This window comes from Rana temporaria, chromosome 4 (assembly GCF_905171775.1).
Source record: "Rana temporaria chromosome 4, aRanTem1.1, whole genome shotgun sequence".
Taxonomy (NCBI): domain Eukaryota; kingdom Metazoa; phylum Chordata; class Amphibia; order Anura; family Ranidae; genus Rana; species Rana temporaria.
In genome coordinates, this window is record NC_053492.1 from 62,430,909 (window position 1) to 62,453,299 (window position 22,391).

Sequence of the window (22,391 nt, forward strand, 5' to 3'; positions counted from 1 at the left end):
TTTCGTTCGTTCGTTCGTTCGTTCGTTCGTTTGTTCTTTCTTTCATTCTTCCTTCCCTCCTTCCTCTGAAACTGTCGACAATACCCAAAACTTCCAGGCATGAAGGATTATGTGACTGTAGTAGTGAGATTGGTACTGGACTTTTATAGGCATTACGACAAACAATATAAAAAAAATCGTTTTATTAACAATTTGAATAAAACAAGCACAACCAGGTAGAGACTAATTAAAAACTTTGCAAAGTAAAGATTGCCTATATGCTTTTAACAATGCATAACCCAAGCACCAAGAGGTATATTCCTGAATGATTAGGGTGATGTCCTTGATAAGGCAGCAAAATGTTCTATCAGGCCTGGTGTGAGTTGTTGATGGTAGCTCAGCTCTACATGTATCACCCTCTTGCTGAGGGATCCTCGGAGCGACGTCTATCATGCAGATTCAATCTGTGGTCAGGATATAATTGACTACCCCTATGCTGCAACCACTGAGAAATCACTCTCCTTGGACGTTTTACTGTTTAGGAATTACAGGCTATTCCTATGCCTTCCTTCATCCAGTATTCTATTTCATGCCATCTGTGTAATTATTGCTGAACGGGGGCTTAATACTGTTTCTGTTTATATGGACCAGTTCTATATCTGTTGATCTCCACTTGCAACATTCGCTGTATCCTGTACATCAACCTACTTTATTATCCACTCGCCCAAAGAAGCATTTACACATGTACTACTGTACACTATGATCAACTCGCACCAAGCCTGATTAATCATTTTGTTGCCTCAACAAGGACATCCTAATCATTCAGGAATATACCTCTTGGTACTTGGGTTATGTATGGTTAAAAGCATATAGGCGATCTTTACTTTGCTAAGTTTTTAATCATTTCTGTCTGGCTGTGCCTGTTTTAATCAAATTAATAAAAAAAATGTTTTAATAATTTGTGTGTATCTCGGTGCCTATAAATTCCAGTACCAATCTGTTCACTACCATATTCAATTTATGGGACGTGGCACTTTGTTATATATTATTCTTTGGTATCCACAGCACCACCCTGTGGTGATACCCTACAATCCTCTGTTTCAATTTCCTCTGACAATGCTCAGGTTTAACAGGCAATCCTGAACATTTGTCCCATGATCTGGGGGGGGGGGGTGATGTCACTTCTCTTGGGTCATGGTCAAAAAAATTATTGTGTGGGTTGCAGGAAAGGTTAACAGCTCTTTGTTTTATTGAAGTGACTGCTATTTTGTTGTGTGCATTATTGTAAAAGAATAATAAAATGGAATATCCTGCAAAGTATTCAGATTTTGCATTGATTGAGAGGATTAGGTCTTATTTTAGATTTGCACTTCTATTTTCTTTTTGGAGAGATGTCCTATCACTTCCTGTCCTGGAAGCGCCCAATAAAACTTCCTATTTCCCCTCCTTGGACTACAATCTTCATCTAGGATGAATCTCTTCAGAACCAGTGGTGCTATCAGGACCCCTAGTGGCTTCTCTTTAGGAACATATGGAAATCAGACTGCAGAGAGGGGCAGTAGAAGAAGGTTCAGCCAACAGTTGTGCTCGGGGTGTCACAAGGACAGCTCTGGAAGCATTGTTTGAGAATGAATGGGAATTTGTAAGTGTACCAGTAAAGGAAACTTGTGTCAGACGGCATCCTGCTTTTGTTTTCTTCTGACATATAATTTGTTTTAGTGGGAGGGAGCACATTCCTCGTGATTGAAGTCTAGGGAAAGGGCTTTGCTTATAATACTTGTTTTTGCTTTTTATTGCACTTGGTTTTTGTCCATCTTCCCTTCCTCACTTCACAAAAGTAATTTTGTCTCCACATGTATTGTGTCTCTAGTCTAGCCACTTCATCCGAAACTGAGTGTTTTTTTGTTTTTGTTTTTTTTAGTACTTTAGCAAGATACATTTTCAGTAGTTCTAACATCCTGTGTAGTTAGAGGAAGTTTTTTGGAGCTAATATAATTTCCCCAAGATCCACAAATGGTTAAACTACAACCCCAATTCCAAACAAGTGAGGACACTGTAAAATTGACATAAAAACAGAATGCAATGATTTGCCAATCGCAAACCTATATTTTATTCACAATAGAAAGCCTATCAAAGGTAAGAGCTGGAAGAACATTTTGCAGCAAATTGCGTTAATTGCCAACCGGTTAGTACCATGATTGAGTATAAAAGGGTATCTTACAGAGTCTGTGTTTCAGAAGTAATATTGGGCAGTGGTTCGCCTATCTGTGAAAAGGTGGGTCTAAAAATTGTCAACCAATTTCACAAAAATGTTCAACATAAAAATGCAGATTTGAAAAATATCAAATGATTCCAAGACTCTAGAGAAACCTCTGTGCACAAGGTCGAAATGCATTATTGGATGCCCGCGATCTTCAGGCCCTCGGGCAGCACTGCATTAAAAACAGGCATGATTCTGTGATGTGAACAATCTCATAATGTGGGCACTGTCCTTAAACCCTCTATATTTGTGCACAGAAATAATAGAAAAAATAGACTCTGTTGCCCCCTTGAACACAAAAAAGTTCTCAAGTAGTACAACCAATAAAAGGTAGGCGCTAGTCTCCTAGTGCTTATCTCTAAGTGATAAACACAAATGAACAATAACAAATATCAACTTATAAACCAAATATATATTTCACAGTCCCAAAATCTGTAGTAACAAAGGTAAAAATAAAGAAGTTCCCAATCACCGTGCTATTTTAACAATTGACAGTGCTTCACGTACCCACATAAGAGTGCCCTCACCGAATGACTGCGGCTGACCAGCAGCCCACAAGTAAGGGATATAAGATCCTGTGTGTGTATTGTCAAATCTCCTTAATTGTCTGGTGTAACCCTCTTTTACTCATAAGAGTGGACAAGAACCCAGAAATAAATCATTGTGCAGTATGTTTTTATTAAAAGCCGTTTTTATTCACAATGATAAAATAACTCGCATTCCACAGGTGCTAGAGTAGTACCAACACAAACCGCTACTGTCTAATAGCTTTCCCTGCCACTCGTGATCCAGGGATCAGATCCGACGTGGGTAGGCAAACCGGCTGTGATGTCAGTGGCTCAACTCCAATGCATTTTGCGCGATGCGCATCTTCAGGAAGTTCAGTGAAGTGAAATTCTGAAGACGCCCCCACGTCAGACCCGGTCCTTGGAACACACACGGGTTCGCATATCTATTGCTTGTGGGCTGCTGGTTGGCCGCAGCCATTCAGTGCGTGCACATTCATTTGGGCACGTGGAGATGCACTTTTAAGTTGGAGCACAAGAAAGAAGCACTTTCATAATTGTTAAAATAGCACAGTAATTGGGGACTTTTTTTTTTTTTTACCTTTTTGGCACTATGGATTGTGGAACTGTGACATTTTTGATTTATAAGTTGATATTTTTTTATTGTTTGCTAATCAATCACTTAAGTACTAAAATGATTCTGTGATGGACATCACTACATGGGCTCAGGAATACTTCCAAAAATTACTGTCTGTAAACACTGTTCCCTGTGCCACCCAATAATGCAAGGTAAAGCTCTATCATCAAAGAAGAAGCCATATCTAAACATGATCCAAAAACGCTTCTCTGGGCCAAAGATCATTTAAAATGGTCTGTTGCAAAGTGGAAAACTGTTCTGTGGTCAGATCTATGCAGTCCTACAGCTACTTGCTCCCATTTCCTGCACCAAAAGCTGCCTTGGTCCTTTTTTTTGGGGCAATTATTGGCGCTGCATCCTCCAGACTAAAAAGAAGAGGGACCTTCCTGCTTATGATCATCGCTCAGTTCAAAAGCCTGCATATATGATGGTATGAAGGGTGCATTAGTGTGTATGAAATCCAGACAATGTCTTTTTCTTTTAACATTTTATAAACCAGTAGGTTTTTTCCTTCACTGTTGTGAATCGATGGGGCGGCACTGATAGGCAGCATTGACAGGCATCACTAGTGGGCACTGGCAGGCATTGCTGATGATCATTGCACTGATTATCGGTGCAGACCCCCATCAGGAAAGCTGCTTATCTGCTCTACGTCATAGGCTCTTTACCGTGATCGGAGATGTGGTGTGCCTGAACGACACGCTGCGCACCCCTAAGGCATGCACGAGTAGCTTGTTCTGAAGGATGTCCTATCACATCCAGCCAGAACGGGAAAGCCACCATCTGCCCGTTATTTTGCTATTGGCAGGCGGGAAGTGGTCAAACATTTGATCCATTTTCTGTTGTGAATAAACAATAGGTTGCAAATCCTTGCATTCTGTTTTTATGTAGATTTAACACACCGCGTCCCAATTTTTTTTTGAATTGGGGTTGTAGTTAATAGCGCCTTTAGATGCGCATGTGGGTCACGTTATATTAAGTGGGGCTGTAGCTGATATTGATGGTTTAGGGGAGTCATTTTGAACAGAAAGCATGGGAAATTAACATGGCCAACTTCTTCTTTTAGCAGGCTAAACCTCAGACTGAGACCCAGAAGGTACCAGTACATCACGAAGAGGAGAATGAACGTGCCAAAACACCACCACTAGAAATAAAGAAGGTATTTAATGTTGGCTGGAACACTTTTTAGAATTCACAACAAAAAAAAATTACTGATGAAAGCCCCCATTGATGTAAACTTGGTTTTGGCTTGAAAATTGTCATAGAACATAAAAATTGAATGTAAATCACCCATGCACTGGCAGAGAATGTGTGTTGGTGTGATTCCTGCATGCTTCATAGGGCCCTTACACATGGATCCAATCCGCTCATCCCCACTGAGCAGGCGGATGACAGGTCCATCTCCGCTCACTGTGCGGAGATGGACCTGTCAAAGCTTCGCTGTCCTCTATGAAGATTGGATGAAAACCGACCACCTGTCCTTTTTTCATCCGATACGATTTTTCAGACGTCTGGAAAATAGAGTTTGCCTCCGTCTGGATTTCACGGACAGGATCAGATTGGAAAGCGACGGATGTCAGCGGACATGTCACCGCTGACATCAGCCGCTCCATAGAAGTCCATGAAGCGTCCAAACAGGTCCACCTGAAAAACTAACAGACGGACCTGATCAGAAAGCCTGTGTGAAAGGTGCCATCGACTTCCTGGCTGTTTGATACATATGTAACCGGTTCTTACCCCAGAACTGCAGCTAAACTGAACATTTTTAAGTTTCAATCTGAACTCCAGGAAAATGGCTAAACTCACAGCAAAAATACATGTACAGGTTTTGTTTTACTGGTCAAAGGATTTGTATTTCTGTCCATTCAGTCCTAAGTTTTTCATACCTCCGGCATAAACACCAATGCTCACCTCTGTCACTTTGCTTTGTTCTTTTATCTGTATGTTCCCTGTTAGCACATGAGCAAAACCCACCCGGATTGGCTCTTTGTGCTGCTTCTTCTTGTCCCTGCCTTAGTGCTCCTGTAAAGAGGACTGCAAGATACTGATACCAGGACAAATTCCAGTACTTGAACTGCTTGCATTAAAAAAAAAAAAACATAATATTAATTATTTGTTGAGTTGCATTAATTTATGTAATTTAAACCTGCCCAGAATTCAGCTAAGATGCAAAGCATTTGCAGCTGGCATTTCTCATGGAAGATGTGTGATCTATGCTCCAGTTGAGCTTTTTTTCGGCTTGTATTGTATATGTCTGTCTGTCCTGTGTTGTGTGATCAGAACAATTTTAACGATTTGGGAATTATAAACTGCATATCTATGCATCTCTATTGTTGTTTCAGCCATCCGTAACCCCATTGTCGCCCTCTATATTTACACCCACACCACCTGTGTCAAAACCCAGCATCACCCCAATGAGCCCCGTTCTAATGGACGTCAAAACAAAGTTTGATGTATATGAGGGCAAGAAGAGCGAAGTGGAGGAGTTAAGAGCCCAGCTGGGCGAGCTGCTGACTATTGTGGATGCACTTAGGAAAGAACATAGGTATGTCATTGTGTGTGTGTGTGTGTGTGTGTGCGTAGGGGTAGGAAGCAAAAGGTCATGGATACATACCACGTTTTATTAGAGGAGCCATTAATGTGTGTGCGGGCAACAGAGGGTTAAGGTTGCATATCACATTTTTTTCCAGATTGGCTTTTAGAAGTATGGTGCATAATACCAGCAAAACTATAAATATATTTAACCAGTTCATATTCTAGCTAATATGCTTTTATATAACACAGACGTCTACAGGAAGCTGAAAAAGTGCAAGAAACTTGCTAGATATAAAGAAAAGTAGACATGTCAGATGTAGCTTTAGTTAAAACATACACCAAGTAAATTAAAGTTAATCTAAAGTTAAAGCTCTATTTGTTTAATTTTTTAATATAGTAGGGAACTGGTAAAACTCCAGTCAGGTTTAATATTTTTTTTTTTGCCCTCCGTGTGCAACGGTTACTTTAAAGGATCAGTGTTGACACAACACCGGCAAGCATGTACACCTCTGGTACATAGCTTGCTGGTGTTGTAAAAACAGCAACTTATCCATATCCTCAATTACTGATGATTTACAGTAACCGGAAGTGACGTGATTGGAGATCTCGATGAATTGGCTATTCTGGCGCAAGTGTGGGCACCCGTCTGTGACAGCTTGCGTGTTCACAGCCGATTGCATGTCCCAGAAGACAGCAGGGAGGGAGGGGGTGAGGAACTTCTGCTTGAGCTGCCTAGGGGTCCCAAGCGGAAGTTTGAGAAGGTACCCGTCAAAACTAGGTATCCATTACCCCCCACAGAAAATGACATGCCAAATGTGGCATGTAAGGGGGTATGGAGTGCTTTTCCACTTTTGGGTGGAAGTCTGCTTTAATCAACTTCAACGAGGAACTGCAGTCTTCTCACATAATTTGTAATAAAAACATTTGCCATTCTGAAGCTTCCCTCCAACCACTTTGCATATTATTTTATATATATACTGTGATTCTGTACTTGCCAAATATGCTGCAGAAATCTCCCTCCACCAAGTCTGGCTGCATTGATTTTTAAAGGGGTTGTAAAGGATTTTTTTCCCCTAAATAGCTTCCTTTACCTTAGTGCAGTCCTCCTTCACTTACCTCATCCTTCCATTTTGCTTTTAAATGTCCTTATTTCTTCTGAGAAATCCTCACTTCCTGTTCTTCTGTCTGTAGCTCACCACCGTAATGCGAGGCTTTCTCCCTGGTGTGGAGAAAGCCTCTTGAGGGGGGGGGGGGCGAGCAGGAGGGTCAGGACACTCTCTACTTTGCAGATAGAGAAAGGAGCTGTGTGTGTTAGAGGGCGTCCTGACACTCCTGCTCGCCCCCTCAAGAGGCTTTCTCCATACCAGGGAGAAAGCCTTGCATTACTGTGTGGAGTTACAGACAGAAGAACAGGAAGTGAGGATTTCTCAGAAGAAATAAGGACATTTAAAAGCAAAATCGAAGAATGAGGTAAGTGAAGGAAGACTGCACTGAGGTAAAGGAAGCTATTTAGGGGAAAAAAATGTTTTCCTTTACAACCCCTTTAACTGTGGGCAGCTGAAACCGCTGCCTGTTCACTTGCTGGATTTACACAGAGGCACATCTCAAGCTCTGCAGCTCTCATTGGCCCTCTTATGAATTTCCCAGGAATCATGCGACCTGAAATTTTGTCTTTCCTAGACCTTTGCATTAATATCGTGTGGCATAAAAAAAATTGAACTACCACCATTTGATTCTCTAGGGTGTCTGCTCTCAGAAAATATTTATCATATTGGGGGTTTTATGTAATCTTCAGGCGTAAAATAATTTTTTAATCGTGTGCAGAAAATGCAAAAAGGAACCTGGCAGCAAAAGGGTTAAAGTTGATTTAAAGAAAAATCTGGAGGTCACATGATTTTTGTGGAGGGCGGAGCTTCAGTCTGCAGCCAGATACCATTGGGAAACCTGTCGCCTCCACTTCCACATGTTGTTTCTAAAGTCTATTGAATGTTTGTTATGTTAACCACATAACCCCTGGAAGGTTTTACCCCCTTAATAACCAGAGCATGTTTTGCGATACGGCACTGTGTTGCTTTACCTGACAATTGCACAGTCGTGGTACCCAAACAAAATGTAATGTTATTTTTTCCCCACAAATAGAGCTTTCTTTTTGTGGTATTTGATCACCTCTGTGTTTTTTATTTTTTTGCCACAAAAACAAAAAAAGAATGTGTTTAGGCCGATTTATATATTCTTTTGAGGGCCAGAACTGCTTATCGCTATACTGGCTCCTGGTCATCTTTGAAGTCAAAACGTCAGAATGACAGCTAAGGGGCTAGCATTACCAACAGAGAGTTAGGTAATGGCAGCCTCTATTAATGTCTCGGTACAGTTCCTTTAAGAAACCTAAAGGTCAATTCTGTTCTCCCATGTTTGCTAATGTCTTGCTTAGCATTGAGATTAACAAAGACCACTTTTAACCACGTAAGACCCGGACCTTTAGGCAGCTAAAGGACCCGGACAGTTTTTGCGTTTCGGCACTGCGTCGCTTTAACTGACAATTGCGCGGTCGTGCGACATGGCTCCCAAACAAAATTGGCGTCCTTTTTTTTTCCACAAATAGAGCTTTCTTTTGGTGGTATTTGATTTCCTCTGCGGTTTTTATTTTTTGCGCTATAAACAAAAATAGAGCGACAATTTTGAAAAAAATGCAATATGTTTTACTTTTTGCTATAATAAATATCCCCCAAAAATATATATATAATTTTTTTTCCTCAGTTTAGGCCGATACGTATTCTTCTACATATTTTTGGTAAAAAAATCGCAATAAGCGTTTATCGGTTGGTTTGCGCAAAATTTATAGTGTTTACAAAATAGGGGATAGTTTTATTGCATTTTTATAAAAAACATTTTTTTTACTACTAATGGCGGCGATCAGCGATTTTTTTTTTTCGTGATTGCGACATTATGGTGGACACTTCGGACAATTTTGACACATTTTTGGGACCATTGGCATTTCCACAGCAAAAAATGCATTTAAAATGCATTGTTTACTGTGAAAATGACAATTGCAGTTTGGGAGTTAACCACAAGGGGGTGCTGATGGGGTTATGTATGACCTCCTCTGTGTTTCTAACTGTAGGGGGTGTGGCTGTAGGTGTGACGTCATCGATTGTGATTCCCTATATAAGGGAACACACGATCGATGACGGCGCCACAGTGAAGAACGAGGAAGCTGTGTTTACACACAGCTCTCCCCGTTCTTCAGCTCTGGGGACCGATCGCGGGTCACGGAGCTTCAGACCGGGTTGCGTGCACGCGCCCGCGACCCCACGGCTGGGCTTCAAGGGCAACGTACAGGTACGTTGATGTGCCATTCTGCCGACGTATATCGGCGTGAAGGGGTCCTTAAGTGGTTAATAGTTTGTTAAATCGCTTTTTAGTGGGGAAAAAGTTTGCGTTTTCTAAAAGCATGCCTAGTGCTAAAACCAATGTTACTATTTGCCAACTTCTACTTTTTCGATTTGGTACCTGCATCGTCCCCAGGTGTTTTTTTTTCCTTTTTAATTTTCCTGGTAAATAACTCACTTCTGTCCTAACAATGCTCACACCTCCACTGTATCTATGGTGGGGATCATGATTGTCACCCAGGCTGCTCTTCTGATTTGGTCTACCAAAGAGGTCTTCCTCTATCTCCATTAAATAGGGAAGAGGACTCTAATTTGCAGAGGATAGCTTGTAAGGAGATGCAATTTATATTTTTAGTTCAGCTAACAGGGTGACAATAATTTTTCCTTTTGGCAGAATTAAGAGCCATTTCCTGTACTTTCTGAAAATGTTATTGGCCTGATGAGTTTAAACTAATGCAACCATCACATCCAAGCTGCAATAAATTTCATTTTTTGTTCTTCTCTTTAGATATGTAATAGTACTCACACTTCTATTTATTTATTTTTCTTCAGGAAAGAGATCGATAAATTAAAGCATGACCTAGAAGAGGAAAAACTGCTACGATTCAGTTTAGAGGTAAATTAATTAATTCAGAACAGAGAACTGCTCATTAAGCATAAAGTGAACCTGCTTTAATGTTCTTGGGAACAACCAAAACATGGGATGTTTTATACAAATAGAGACCTTGGTTATTCGCCTGTTTGCCATTTCTGAAGCTTTGATCTAGATAAAGCATGTAATGTTCTCCTCATTGTGCTTTTCTCTCAAATGCGCTTATAATACATTTTCTAGGAGGGCAGAGGGACCTGCAGCTGTAATTGCAGCCTGAAGATGGCAGTGTGCCTCTGTTTTATTATCTGACTGGATCTATAGTAGTCAAAAAAATGTAAAATCAAAATGTCAAATGTATTTACTATACATTATCGCTCATTAAAGGAGCTCAAGCTTTTATTTTTATAACACAAGCATTGTAAAATTCCCGGCAGTAGTGGTTTGGCAATTCAATATAAGATTACTAATCTCCTTTCATGTTGTGAATGCTACCGTCTTTCACCAACTTCCTGGGTTCCCTGCATGCTTTACTGCTTCTTCTCTCCTTTGGTTTATGTTCAATTTGTATGAACTACATATCCAATGGTACCTTGCTGCCTGCAAATGGTGATGTTGTTTGTTTCCTCTACTAACTGCCTCCTAAAGGCTCTGTGGAATGTGTGACACAGGAGTGCATAGCCACAGGACGTATGTCACAGAATTTAAAGAAAGTAAATGTGTGGGATTTTTCAAAAATTAGGTTTTTAAACATCTAGACCAGGGGTCTCAAACTCAAATTACCTGAGGGCCACAAGACAAGTTTTCATAAGCCATGGGGGGCCACATGCAAACTTTCAAACTTCAAAAACAACAGTACTGGTGTCAGCGAAAACATTATTAACCCCCAGCACTGGTGTCAGCGAGCGCATTATTACCACCAGCACTGGTGTAAGTCAGGGTTTGACAAATTTGCTTGGAATCTAGGAGCCAGCTAAAGTTAGGAGCCAGAAAACGCGCCCCGTCCCGACGGGCTTGAGCGCAGAAGCAAACACATACGCGAGCAGCGCCCGCATATGTAAACGGTGTTCAAACCACACATGTGAGGTATCGCTGCGATTGGTAGAGCGAGAGCAATAATTCTAGCCCTAGACCTCCTCTGTAACTTAAAACATGCAACCTGTAGATTTTTTTAAATGTCACCTATGAAGATTTTAAAGGGTAAAAAAGTTTGTCGGCATTCCACAAGCGGACGCAATTTTGAAGCGTGACATGTTGGGTATGAATTTACTCGGCGTAACATTATCTTTCATAATATTAAAAAAAATGGGGATAACTTTACTGTTGTCTTATTTTTTAATAAAAAAAAAAGTGTAATTTTTTCCCAAAAAAGTGCGCTTGTAAGACCGCTGCGCAAATACGGCGTAACAAAGTATTGCAACGATCGCCATTTTATTCTCTAGGGTGTTATGATAAAAAATATATATAATGTTTGGGGGTTCTAATTAGAGGGAAGAAGATGGCAGTGAAAATAGTGTAAAATGACATTAGAATTGCTGTTTAACTTGTAATGCTTAACTTGTAATACCAACGGCCACCACCAGATGGCGCCAGCTTACATCTGGTGGTAACTTGTAATACCAACGACTCACCACCAGATAGAACCAGCTCACAAAAAAAAAAAATATATTTTTTTTTTTTACTCTTTGCTCCCCCCACTTCCACCCTGCCTGCGGGCCATTTATAACTGGTCCGCGGGCCGCAAATGGCCCGCGGGCCGGTACTTTGAGACCACTGATCTAGACTGTTCAGAATATTACTGGTAGGCTAAAAATTGAAATTCAAGGTGGAAATGAGCGATGTACTGCCACCTACAGGAGAATTCGGACACTGGCAAACATCAAAGCTGTTGGCCAGACAATTATAAAACCTCCCACTCCCAGCAGTCTTCAGTTTTTTGCTAGCGTCTTAGATGGACCTAGTTTTCTTGTTAAAAGCGGAGCTCCACCCAAAAGTTGTACTGGTCTCCTCCACCCCCTCCGGTGCCAAATGGCACCTTTCGAGTGGAGCAGATAGTCTGACAGGTATCTTATTCCCACTTCTAGGGGTGTCCGGGCCATGGCCCATGACATCACCGATCGGCTCCCCCCTCCTCCCCCTGCCACCGGGCCAGTAGGAGAGAGGAGCGGAGCCTCTCGCATGAGCAGTAGGGTTCCTGGCGTGGAGCCATAAGCTACACTGTCGGGTTCCCTTACCCGCAATAGCGGCGGCATGCACCCGACAGCTGATGAAAACATTAGCTGCTGGACTCCAGGACAGGTAAGTGTCCTATTATTAAATGCCAGCAGCTGCAGTATGTGTAGCTGCTGGCTTTTAACTTTTACAGCGGTGGGCGAAACACCGCTTTAAGCAAGATGCATACCCCCTTTTTTACTAGCCTTTTAATTTACTTTATCTTTTATCTCAGTTTTGTGGTGGGCACACAACACTACCGGTTTGTAGCCCTACCATTGGGCCTATCTTCTGCACCTTAAGTGTTCACCAATGTTTTGGCCACTGTTGGCCTTGCTACACTCCCAGGATTTTCCCATTTTAGGATACCTAGACAACCTCCTATTAAGAAAAAAGTCAGCTCAAACTTTGACCATCTCTGTAATGCACACAATCCTGGCCCTTAAACTGTTTGGATACTGAACCTTGGAAATTGGCGCTGGAAGCAACACATCACTTGGAGTATCACCCGGTTCTAGACAAGGCCCAAGCCAGAGATTTCTTTCCCCAAGTAAGACTTCTGTGTCTCAGCTCCTTCAGTCAGTTCAATTGAACAGTAGAAAGTACTGTAGCCTGGGCAGAACACATGTTCCAGCCTTGTCTGCCATTCACATTTTAAACCTTTTGCAGCCTGCCGCTGTGCCTGAACCTAGGATAGTGGCCCCTACACACGATGATGTTTAAGGGTCTTTGTCACAGGTGGGAGATGTTGAACACCTGGCTTCCAGGTTCAACACAAAAGTGTGAGCATCTCTCTCCCTTTTCTTTTCTTTTCTTTCTTTCTTTCTTTCTTTCTTTCTTTCTTTCTTTCTTTCTTTCTTTCTTTCTTTCTTTCTTTCTTTCTTTCTTTCTCTCCCAGAATAACTCTTCTTTTCCTCTCTCCATCAGAGCGAGATCGAGAAGTTGAAGAAAGCCGTACAACTGACATGAGATCGACCTCCTTTTGCATCTCAGCATCCTCTTCACATTTTCAGTCTGTTCCACTTATGTCGACAGAAGGATAAAGAAGAAACAGAGTTTTATTACCTGTTCACAATAAGACACAGCTGCGGTTTCCTTTGTTTCTGCTCTCTGCCAATACAATACGAGGCCTTACTACTTATGAGCTGGAGCGGCAAGCCTTTTTTTTTTTTTTAAACTGGGTTTGCTTGAAATACTACTGAACTTCTGTGTAAAGAGAGGGAATTATGTATTAGACTTGTATTAAATACTTCTATTGTAATTTTTTTAAATGTTTATCCTATAAATATGGTGATCTATAAATATATATAAATATCTTTTCAGATAATCTGTAATATAGTCTATCAGGGGTCCAAACGAATAGCCTTAGATTTATTGCTAGCTGTTATTTTTCCTATTCTTGGAAAGGGAAATTTACTTATTTTTTTTTGTTTTGTATATTTTAAATAAAATTTACTAAAAATTCCCCCGGTTGTGCCTGTGCACAGCTGAGTATTAATAACGGGCTGTGTATAACATTAAGATTTCTATCATATAGCAAGATGTTAAAAATCTATGTTGAAAGCATCTCTCATATATGCATATTTGGCTTCTTTTTTTTAATATGTACATGGAAATCAAGTCACTTGCACTAGGATTTAAACAAGGGATTGTGTTAAAAGGTGAGTCCGACAAGAATCTGATTAATCAGTCTTCAGTGGGCTTGACTGCTAGCTGGCTTGTTAAAACACTCCATGACTTTGGTGTCTCTGCCCAAAAACAAATCCAGACTTCACCCTCCTGCCACACACTTGATATATCTCGCTTGACCGTTGGTGTCACCTAGTTTTCTGATCAGTTCATATGTTTCTCCAAAGTGGCCATCAGAAACCAGATAGCATCTCTGCTTAGTATGAAATGAAAGTGACTCGGTTACCTTAAACGAAAAAATGAAATAAAACATTCCCTGCCGTAAAAGAATGTCCCGCTGTATGTTCCTTGAGTCTTCGCTCTGTTTGAGGGCTACAGACTCCTGAAGAAACATCACATATGGCACTTCTGGGAGTGTCTGATGTCTGTTTCCATTGCCACATGATGTGGTCCAGTCCACCAACTCCTATGTTGCCTACAGTGGCGTAGAGGCACAGCACTTGGTGGCAGATCAGACATCCAGGTAGATCTTTTTAAAGAGTAAAGGTTCCAGAAGAAAAGTTCTAGGACTAGGTGACATGACAGGGGGGTATGAACAATCTTCTATTGCCGGAATTTCTTTATAGGCTTTTTTTTTTTTGTCTTAAGGTAACATTCCCTTTAAGGCTTCATTCACACTTGTACAACTCCAAAGTAGCTTGACTTTGGAGTATATCTTTGATACAACCTTGGCACAACTTTGGGTATGACTTGGATGCGACTTTGGCTTTGACCAAAGCTAATGGACAACCTTCGGACCAAAGTAGTGCATGAATTACTATAAAGTCGCTGCATTTTTAAGTCGCGCATATATGAATGGTTAACATTGGAAAACATGGGGTATGACTTGTCATTCTAGATGACAAAAGTCGTACAAGTGTGAATGGACACTCAACCTGTCAGAAATATAAGTGTGGTTCTCCTGGTAAGCTGGCTGTTTTGCTCATCCTCCAGCTTCTGTACTTTGAATCACAAACGCCAAGAGTAAGTATACAGCTAGTGAAGTAAGGTTTCCTGATTGGCCAACTGTCAGTCACAGACACATTAGAAGTTCAGCCTGACGAGCCTAATGGCGGTCCTCATCCATAACAGCAAACATCTTGTTCAGTAGCCAGATTTCCTTGCTATATCGGGTGTGTGGAGGAGTAGGCAAAGGAAGATCTTGAACATCAGGGCGTCAAAGTCCTTGCTGGGGTCACGGACAGTTTTAACAAAGATGGCAGAGGATTGGACCAACCTGGGTTTACCTGTAAAGAGAAGAAAACTGCATGCGAGTGGGGAACACACCATTTAATGCAGTAAAATGGGAGCATTTGCACTTACACTGGATTGTCCCCTATTAAGATCATTCCATATATCAGTGCTGATAAGATTTTCTCCATTGTTTGTATATCGCATGAAGGCTGCCCCTCTAACCCCAGGCTTTTCAGCCTGACGTCTAGAAAGACTGTTCAGCTCTATGCAATATTTTTTACCCGTGTATGTTTCCAGAAAAAAAAGTATAAATATAGCTAAATTTACTTATGTCTTTAAGATATTTTTTTAATTGATATCCATGCAGCCAGGTTGCAATTGTGCATTTCAGATTATGCTCCTTTTGTTTAAATTAGCTGTGATCATATAAAAAGATATTCCGTTTTTTTATGTATGTTTTATATTCTGCAAGATTTCTATTTTCATGTAACAGTGTTTGATTAGTGCTCATGTTGATGGGAGTCATTAGATACAGTCAACACCGGCCCAATGTGGGCGTTTTCTTTGCTATGAACACAGACCACTTGTGTTTTGTCATCCGCTGACCATCTATATTTGTCACAGCCTCCCAGTGAGAACAGTCCCAAATGCATTTTTTTCCCTGCCAGAAACACTTATCAGTTTTTGGCAATTGCCAGAGACTGAACATGCCTTTGGCAACTTCCAGCTCTGGTGATGTTATGTGTCCGATTCCGGTCTTTTAGGTTATTAAAGCCTAACTTAATGTCCAGTTTAAATTGGCTAAATGCATTCAGGGCTGGTTCCCACTGCTAAGACATCACATTTGATTGCAGTGCAAATCACATGTGATGTCTGTGCGATGCGAATTCAGCCATATAGATTGTATGGCTGAGTTTGCTTCGCATTCGGACCAAACTCTTGCAGGAACCTTTTTTGGGTCTCGCCAGAATCGGATCGTTTGGGTGTTCACACCCATGTGATACGATTTCTGCCTGAATTGACGGTTGACACTGCGATATGCTAACCGATCTGGGTGTGTCATTAACTTTGTATTGACAGTACCAGCGGTTTACATAGGGCAGTGTGAACCGCCGACGGGAACCCATACTGGATTTTCAGGGTTCCCTCATCGCTGCAGTGTGAACAGAGCCCATAGGGTGCATCAAAACAAATGGTGTTACAAAAGTCTTACAATTCAATTTCTTTAGAAAGCGGCTACAGCCTTTGTAGAAAAGCCTGTCTTCTGCCAGCATGTTATGCTTTGTGTGCAGAGGTCTGACACAGCCCATGTAGAGCCGGTTAAAGCTCCCTTTAAAAAAAACGCCTGATGATTGGAGAGCTGACGGTATGGATCTCTGCAGAGAGACTGCTGCTTCCACACAAGTTCTTTTCTCCAATGTTCATTTGAGCTTTAATTTATTTTACTTGCTGGAGAGTGCAGAGGGAGGGATATTTTGGTGATTATCAGGGGTATGGCCACTGGATTCTGTGGAATAATGGAAGTGAATATTTAAGCCACCACAAAAAAAGTCTAAAGTTCTTCCCCCCCCCCCCCCCCCCCCCCCCTAATGCACTCTAAGCATTAAAATACAAAAGGCAGAACCACTTACCCAAGCTCAATTTCAATCAAGTGCTATACACAAGAGCAGTGGCTCTCTCCCTTACAGGGCAGTAGGTTAGCAGCGCGGGCCAATAGACACAAACAGGGCAGCTTGGGGGCTAGCCTGCACGAGTGCCCCCATAGAAAACATCTTTCTGTGGGAGCACTCGCTGTAGAGGAAGAGCCAGGAACACTGATGGGGGACCTGAGAAGAGGAGGACCTTGGCACCTCTGTACAAAACCATTGCATAGAGCAGGTAACTATGACATGTTTCTTTTATTGGGAAAAAAAATGATGGCTTTACAATGAATTTAAATATAGATTTTGAGTGGACTTTACCTTTGCGCTCCTACACTACCATGTTTTGGAAACGGCTATTGGGTTATTCTGTGTTCAAGATTACGGCTCTCTTCTGATGATCCAATGCCAACCACTAAGGTTGGTTATTCCTAGTGCCCGCTGCTGTCAGTACTCATTTACACTTCTCTGGGCACATCTTGGATACTTCTTTAAAGTAGGCCTTAGGCCCCTTTCACACGGGCGGACCGTTCAGGTCCTCCTGACAGTTTTTTCGGCGGACCTGAATGAGCGCTCCATGTCAGCAGTGATATGTCCACTGACGTCCGATCGGCTAAAATCAGACGTATGGCTATACGTTTGCCATCCATCCTATCGGATCGGGTGAGATCTGATGAAAACGGACATGCTGTCAGTTTTCGTCCAACCTCTCCATAGACAATCAGCGGTGCTCGACAAGCCCCTCCCCACTCTGTGAGCAGAGAGGGACCTGTCATCCGCCGGCTCAGTGGAGATTAATGGAGAGATCTCCTGCCGAGCTGGCAGGCTTCGTGGCAACGGATCCGCCCCATTGCAAGTAAGGGGGGAAAAATATATATTTTCCTCCAGATTTCTTTTGGCTTATGTGGTGCAGGGGTTGACATCATAATCCTGCTGATCACATGCCTGAGAATAGTGGGAACTCCAAATCTCTTGAGAAGAAGCTGCAGCACAATACTGGAAGTATATTTTCAGGCAGATTTGCAGTACTCCTAAATGACCAGATCTCACAGGAAGAAGGATAATATCCCCTCTAGGCACTGTGACCTTAGGCTGGGGGGAAAGGTATACTAACTTTCTCTTCCTCTTTTTATTTTTTATGTTTAAACAGTGTTTAAGAAAAGGGCAGAGGGAGGCACTTGGGAGAATCCCACCTTGCATTTTAGATGGAAGGCCAATTTTAATATTGGAGTATTGATCCTTGCATTTTTATATCGCTGGTCTGTGCTTGTATATGTGCCATTTATTTTGCTAGGGAATGCAACCCCACCCAAAGAGATGCCTGCATCCATTTGTTTATTAGTGTGAGCCTTGAATACTTTATTTTAAGTTCACAAGTGTGATATTCTCTTAAAAAGCAAATTACAAAAGCGGTTTTCATCCAAGACAAAAACCTGGACTTTAAATTGTAGAGATATGTGCACTTGTAACTGGGAAATGTATGAAATTTAGTGAACGTGTGGGAATTACTGAGTTCTGTTAATCCTTCATTGTTCATGACTGTCCACTTTGAATCACAGATTCTTAAACTGTTCATTGGATCATTGGTGGGGTGTTCAGAAGTGGTGTGACTTTGCAGTGACATGGTCATATGCAACTGGTCTGCAGCAGTTCCTTCTTTTGCATCACCACCAGTCAATTTGCTTGAAAAAAACTTTGTGACCAATGCATGTGCCTTAAGCCCAATGGGGTTCCTAAGAATAGGGATAGTGGTGCAGCAACAAGAGCCTAATATTGGTTTCTTCCTATGCTCTAAGTGAGGGGGTGGTTACTCAAGCAATCAGAATTTGGTGACTGAGTGACCTCACACAGCACTACAATTGTCCTTTTTCTTTTTGCGATCATGCACTACTTGACCAGTACCCTAACCACGACCTTCTATTCTAATCCTAACCCCAGTCATGAGGCTGTTCTGCAAACATGGCGGTGGAGTAATCTCCAATCCCAATGTTGGGAGTGTAAGGAAGCTGTAAGCCAGTGCATAGAAAGCTGTTTTTCCCATTCACTAGTTATTCTCACCATGTGAAATGATCACATGTCCAAAAAAGCCAATGAAAGGTGGTGTTTGCTTGCTCTACATTGGATGATAACCCACTCTTAAAAGCTCCTCGTTGTGATCCATTTGGATCATAATTCTTGTATAGTTTAAACATCTCTAATATAGTTTCTTGACATTATATCCCAAGTAGCTTGGCCAAACACCACTGACTGTTGTATATTTAGCTGGTTAGAGAGACCAGAAAATCCCTGATGCCGCACATCCACGTATATGTTCAGTGGTAAAATGACAACCTCAGCCTGGGCTCCCGCCAGGCTACGCCCCACCAACGCGTTTCGCTCTGCCCCTCGGAGCTTAATCATGGGGATGTTATATATTTAGCATTTGGTCCAAATGTGATCATTCAAAAGTACGGTAGCAAATTGCTTGTTGACCCACACTGCTGGTATTTGGAAGTACAGAGGTGTCCTACCTCTATTTTTCATTATATGCTCTTAAGTTTCTGGCAGAGAATGTTGAACTGCTTGATTCTAAGAAGTGAAAGAGCCATAACTGTACAAGCCTTCCCTTTCACAGACAAAAGGTCATCCTCTCCAACCTGCTCTGGAACTACAAGTGCCAGCATGTCCATTCAAAGCTTGTACTTTCACTCTATGGAGCCTCTGGATGGTGCAGGTTTTTGCTATAGCATGCGCAGTCTGGGTCCGTAAATGGGGGATTTGCATGGAGACAATCAGTATAATATAGAAATAAAAGGCCTTCTTTTCATGTGTAGCAATAAAATGAATGAAAGCGCCATGAGGTCATTTAACAAAGTAATTTTTTTTGTAAGCTGCGCCGGGTGTTACTAGCCAGGCAAAGTATCACACTAAATGTCTGTTTTATGTCGTATTTACCAGGGAGAGAAGTTTATATATAACATTCCAAATCCTACAAAGCTGCTTATGTCAGCGCATCAAATGGGCTGTTTACACTCGCTGTAATATAATGCATGCTTTCAGGGCAGATAATAAAATGATTGAATTTTCACAAAGTCTCTTTGGGTTTTATTAACTTTTGTTTTTTGAAAGGTCTGCAAGTTGATTCAGAGGCACTTATGGTAATGAGTACATGTAAACTGCAAATTCATTGAACTCAATAGTAGAGAATTAAACAAGCTTTCATTTAGAGGAGCGCCTCATGTTTTTCAGGTTTCAGTTTCTATCGCTGTTAAAGGGACGCTTTGCAAAGCCTTATATGATGTATATTTGTGTAACTTCAGTTCACTGGCTTTTTAGAATTTAGAAATTTGGTGCAGGTTGTGTTCAACACGCGGTTTATAAAGCCAAAAGTAAGTAAAAGAACCCCTGAACCAGGCCCATGGACTCAATATCAAATCAAATTGTATTGGGCCTCTTGCACACTGCAGCTGGAAAAAGCTCAGTACAGCTTTTTTTCTTTTACTTGGCTAAAATACAGCCTATTTGCAACATGCCTATACACACAGGCACGTAAACAAGCGCCACACATTCTCCAGTTAAAAAAGAGAAAAATCGCCGTTTTTGGAAAGTAATTTACTGCTCCCGTGCGCTAATATGCGCAAATGCTTATTTTTGCACTTGGTACAAAAAGATAACGTGAGACTAAGTTTGCGTGCAAATTAGAGCGGCACGATTAATCGTGAAAAGATCGCGATCTCTATTCGCAATTTTTGGGTGCGGCCATAGGAAAATCCCTGGCTTCGGCCTAGCTCCGGAGCGGCAGCCACCTTGGTACACCCTGCGGCGGCTGTCTCGTCAGGAAGTGACGTTTCATCACCGCCATCTTGCTCCACCCCACACTCCTCACTAACATTACTGTGCAGAAGAGGGTAAGTGGACATCTTGTTACACCCAATGGAGTTTTAGCATTCACAGTTATTTTAAACACAAAACGGAGCTTATGTGCTTAAATACAGTATGTGTAAATCTGACAGACTGCTTACATGTTACATTTTAAAAGCAGCAGCAAAACCTTACATGCTTGCTAATGTGACAGAACACCTCTGATTTTCACATTTAGTTAAATGTGAAAATCAGAGCTGTTCTTTCACATTAGCAAGCATGTAAGGTCAGCAGGTTTGCTGCGGCTTTAATATGTAAACAGTCCGTCAGATTTACATACTGTATTTAAGCACATAAGCTTTGTTTTGTGTTGAAAATAACTTACTTTTTTTTTTTTTTTTTTTTTTTTTCAAAGTCAATATATTTTTTATTTTTCATTTCAAATAGAAAATAAGCATTACAAGTAGATAATAAACATTGTAGTACAGTATACAAGAGGTGATACATTACTTATCATCTAACACATAAATAAAATGCTAGGTAAGTATAATAAGAACAGCAGTCATTGTATAAAAATGGTAGAATATTTTCCTAGTAGTATCAGCAGATGAGAATCGAAATCTCAACATCAATTGAAAATAAGAGGACTTAACCCTCCTGAGCACCCCCGAGGGGACTCGCAGTGCTCGGGGGCTATCCCCCATTAAAACACCTAACCAAATTGCAAACAAGATATTGGAGAAAATAAAGTAAACGGAATTATGTCATGTTTTTATACCAGATGTTCCAAGGATCCCAATGGATCGTGTATTTATGAAGAGAGCCTAAGGATGATGCCAAAATTCTTTCATAGGAATTATGTAAATTTAAGAGGTCGACAGCATCGTCGGGAGATGGTGGGTTGGAATCCTTTACATTTTCTTGTAATCGATAATCTAGCTGCTAAGAGTAGATGGGTTATCGTTCTACGAAGATTGATTGGAAACGGTTCTATTCCCAATGATAAAAGAGCCAAGGCTGAATCAGGTGCCACTTGTGTATTTGTTAATTCAGATATTATATCGAAGACTTTTGCCCAGTAGGCGGCGAGCTTAGGACAACTCCATAATATATGGAATATGTCGTCTTTAGCTGGAGCTGGGCAAAGTCTCCAACAAGTGTCAGGGGTTCGGGAATCAAATTTGGATACTATCACCGGAGTAAGGTACCAACGTAAAGTAATTTTGGTTGTTTTTTCCCACAGGGAGGTGCAATTAGAAGCAGATTGATTGGCCTTACAGGCTATGTGCCATTGGTCATTCGTAAAAGAACATTGTAGATCTTTTTCCCAAAGAAGCTGGGAAGAAGATTCAGTAAAAATTCGCTTTTGTTGCATCAATTCATAGAATAAAGAATGGGACTACTTTTTTGTCGTGTTGGCGAAGATAAAAAGGTCCAAGCTGAAACGTTAACTTGTTTAGAAATATGGCCAAGTTTATATAGACCATGTACTAATTGTGTGTATTGGAAACTGTTGGTGCGAGGGAGGTCATATTCGGATTGGATAGATGGAAAGGTTTTGATGTAACCATTCAAATAAGTCATCTAGATACTTAATGCCTTTTTTGTTCCAGAAAGCAATTGGCATTCGATTTGTAAGAAAGTATAATGTTTGAATAGGGATTTTAATAATGACGCTAGGACCTGCTAGAGTAGTGGAGGATAACATTTTTTGCCATGTTTGAATGGAAATATGCATCGTAGGAGGTAAATGTATTGGGATTCTAACACCCAAAATAGATCCAAATAACCATAGGCTGGTTAGACCATATGTACAGTAACTAGATTCAATCATTCCCAATTTAGTAGGAGCATCAAGGAACCATTCTATTAGTTGAGTCAAAATGGAGGAATGATAATAATCTTGAAAATCAATATATCCAACTCCTCCACACATTCTATGT

General features: G+C 41.1%; 1 protein-coding gene across 1 annotated transcript in view; it reads left to right on the plus strand.

Moving 5' to 3' along the window:
- LOC120935621 (CD2 associated protein) overlaps positions 1-15,417 on the plus strand; it is a 191,625-nt gene extending 176,208 nt beyond the window's left edge. Inside the window, exons 16-19 of the mRNA XM_040347672.1 lie at positions 4,449-4,541; positions 5,725-5,927; positions 9,859-9,922; positions 13,034-15,417. Of these exons, the coding sequence (XP_040203606.1) occupies positions 4,449-4,541; positions 5,725-5,927; positions 9,859-9,922; positions 13,034-13,075 (402 nt within the window). The 3' untranslated portion in view covers positions 13,076-15,417. The remainder of the gene's footprint in view (positions 1-4,448; positions 4,542-5,724; positions 5,928-9,858; positions 9,923-13,033) is intronic.
- Positions 15,418-22,391: the final 6,974 nt, after the last annotated feature.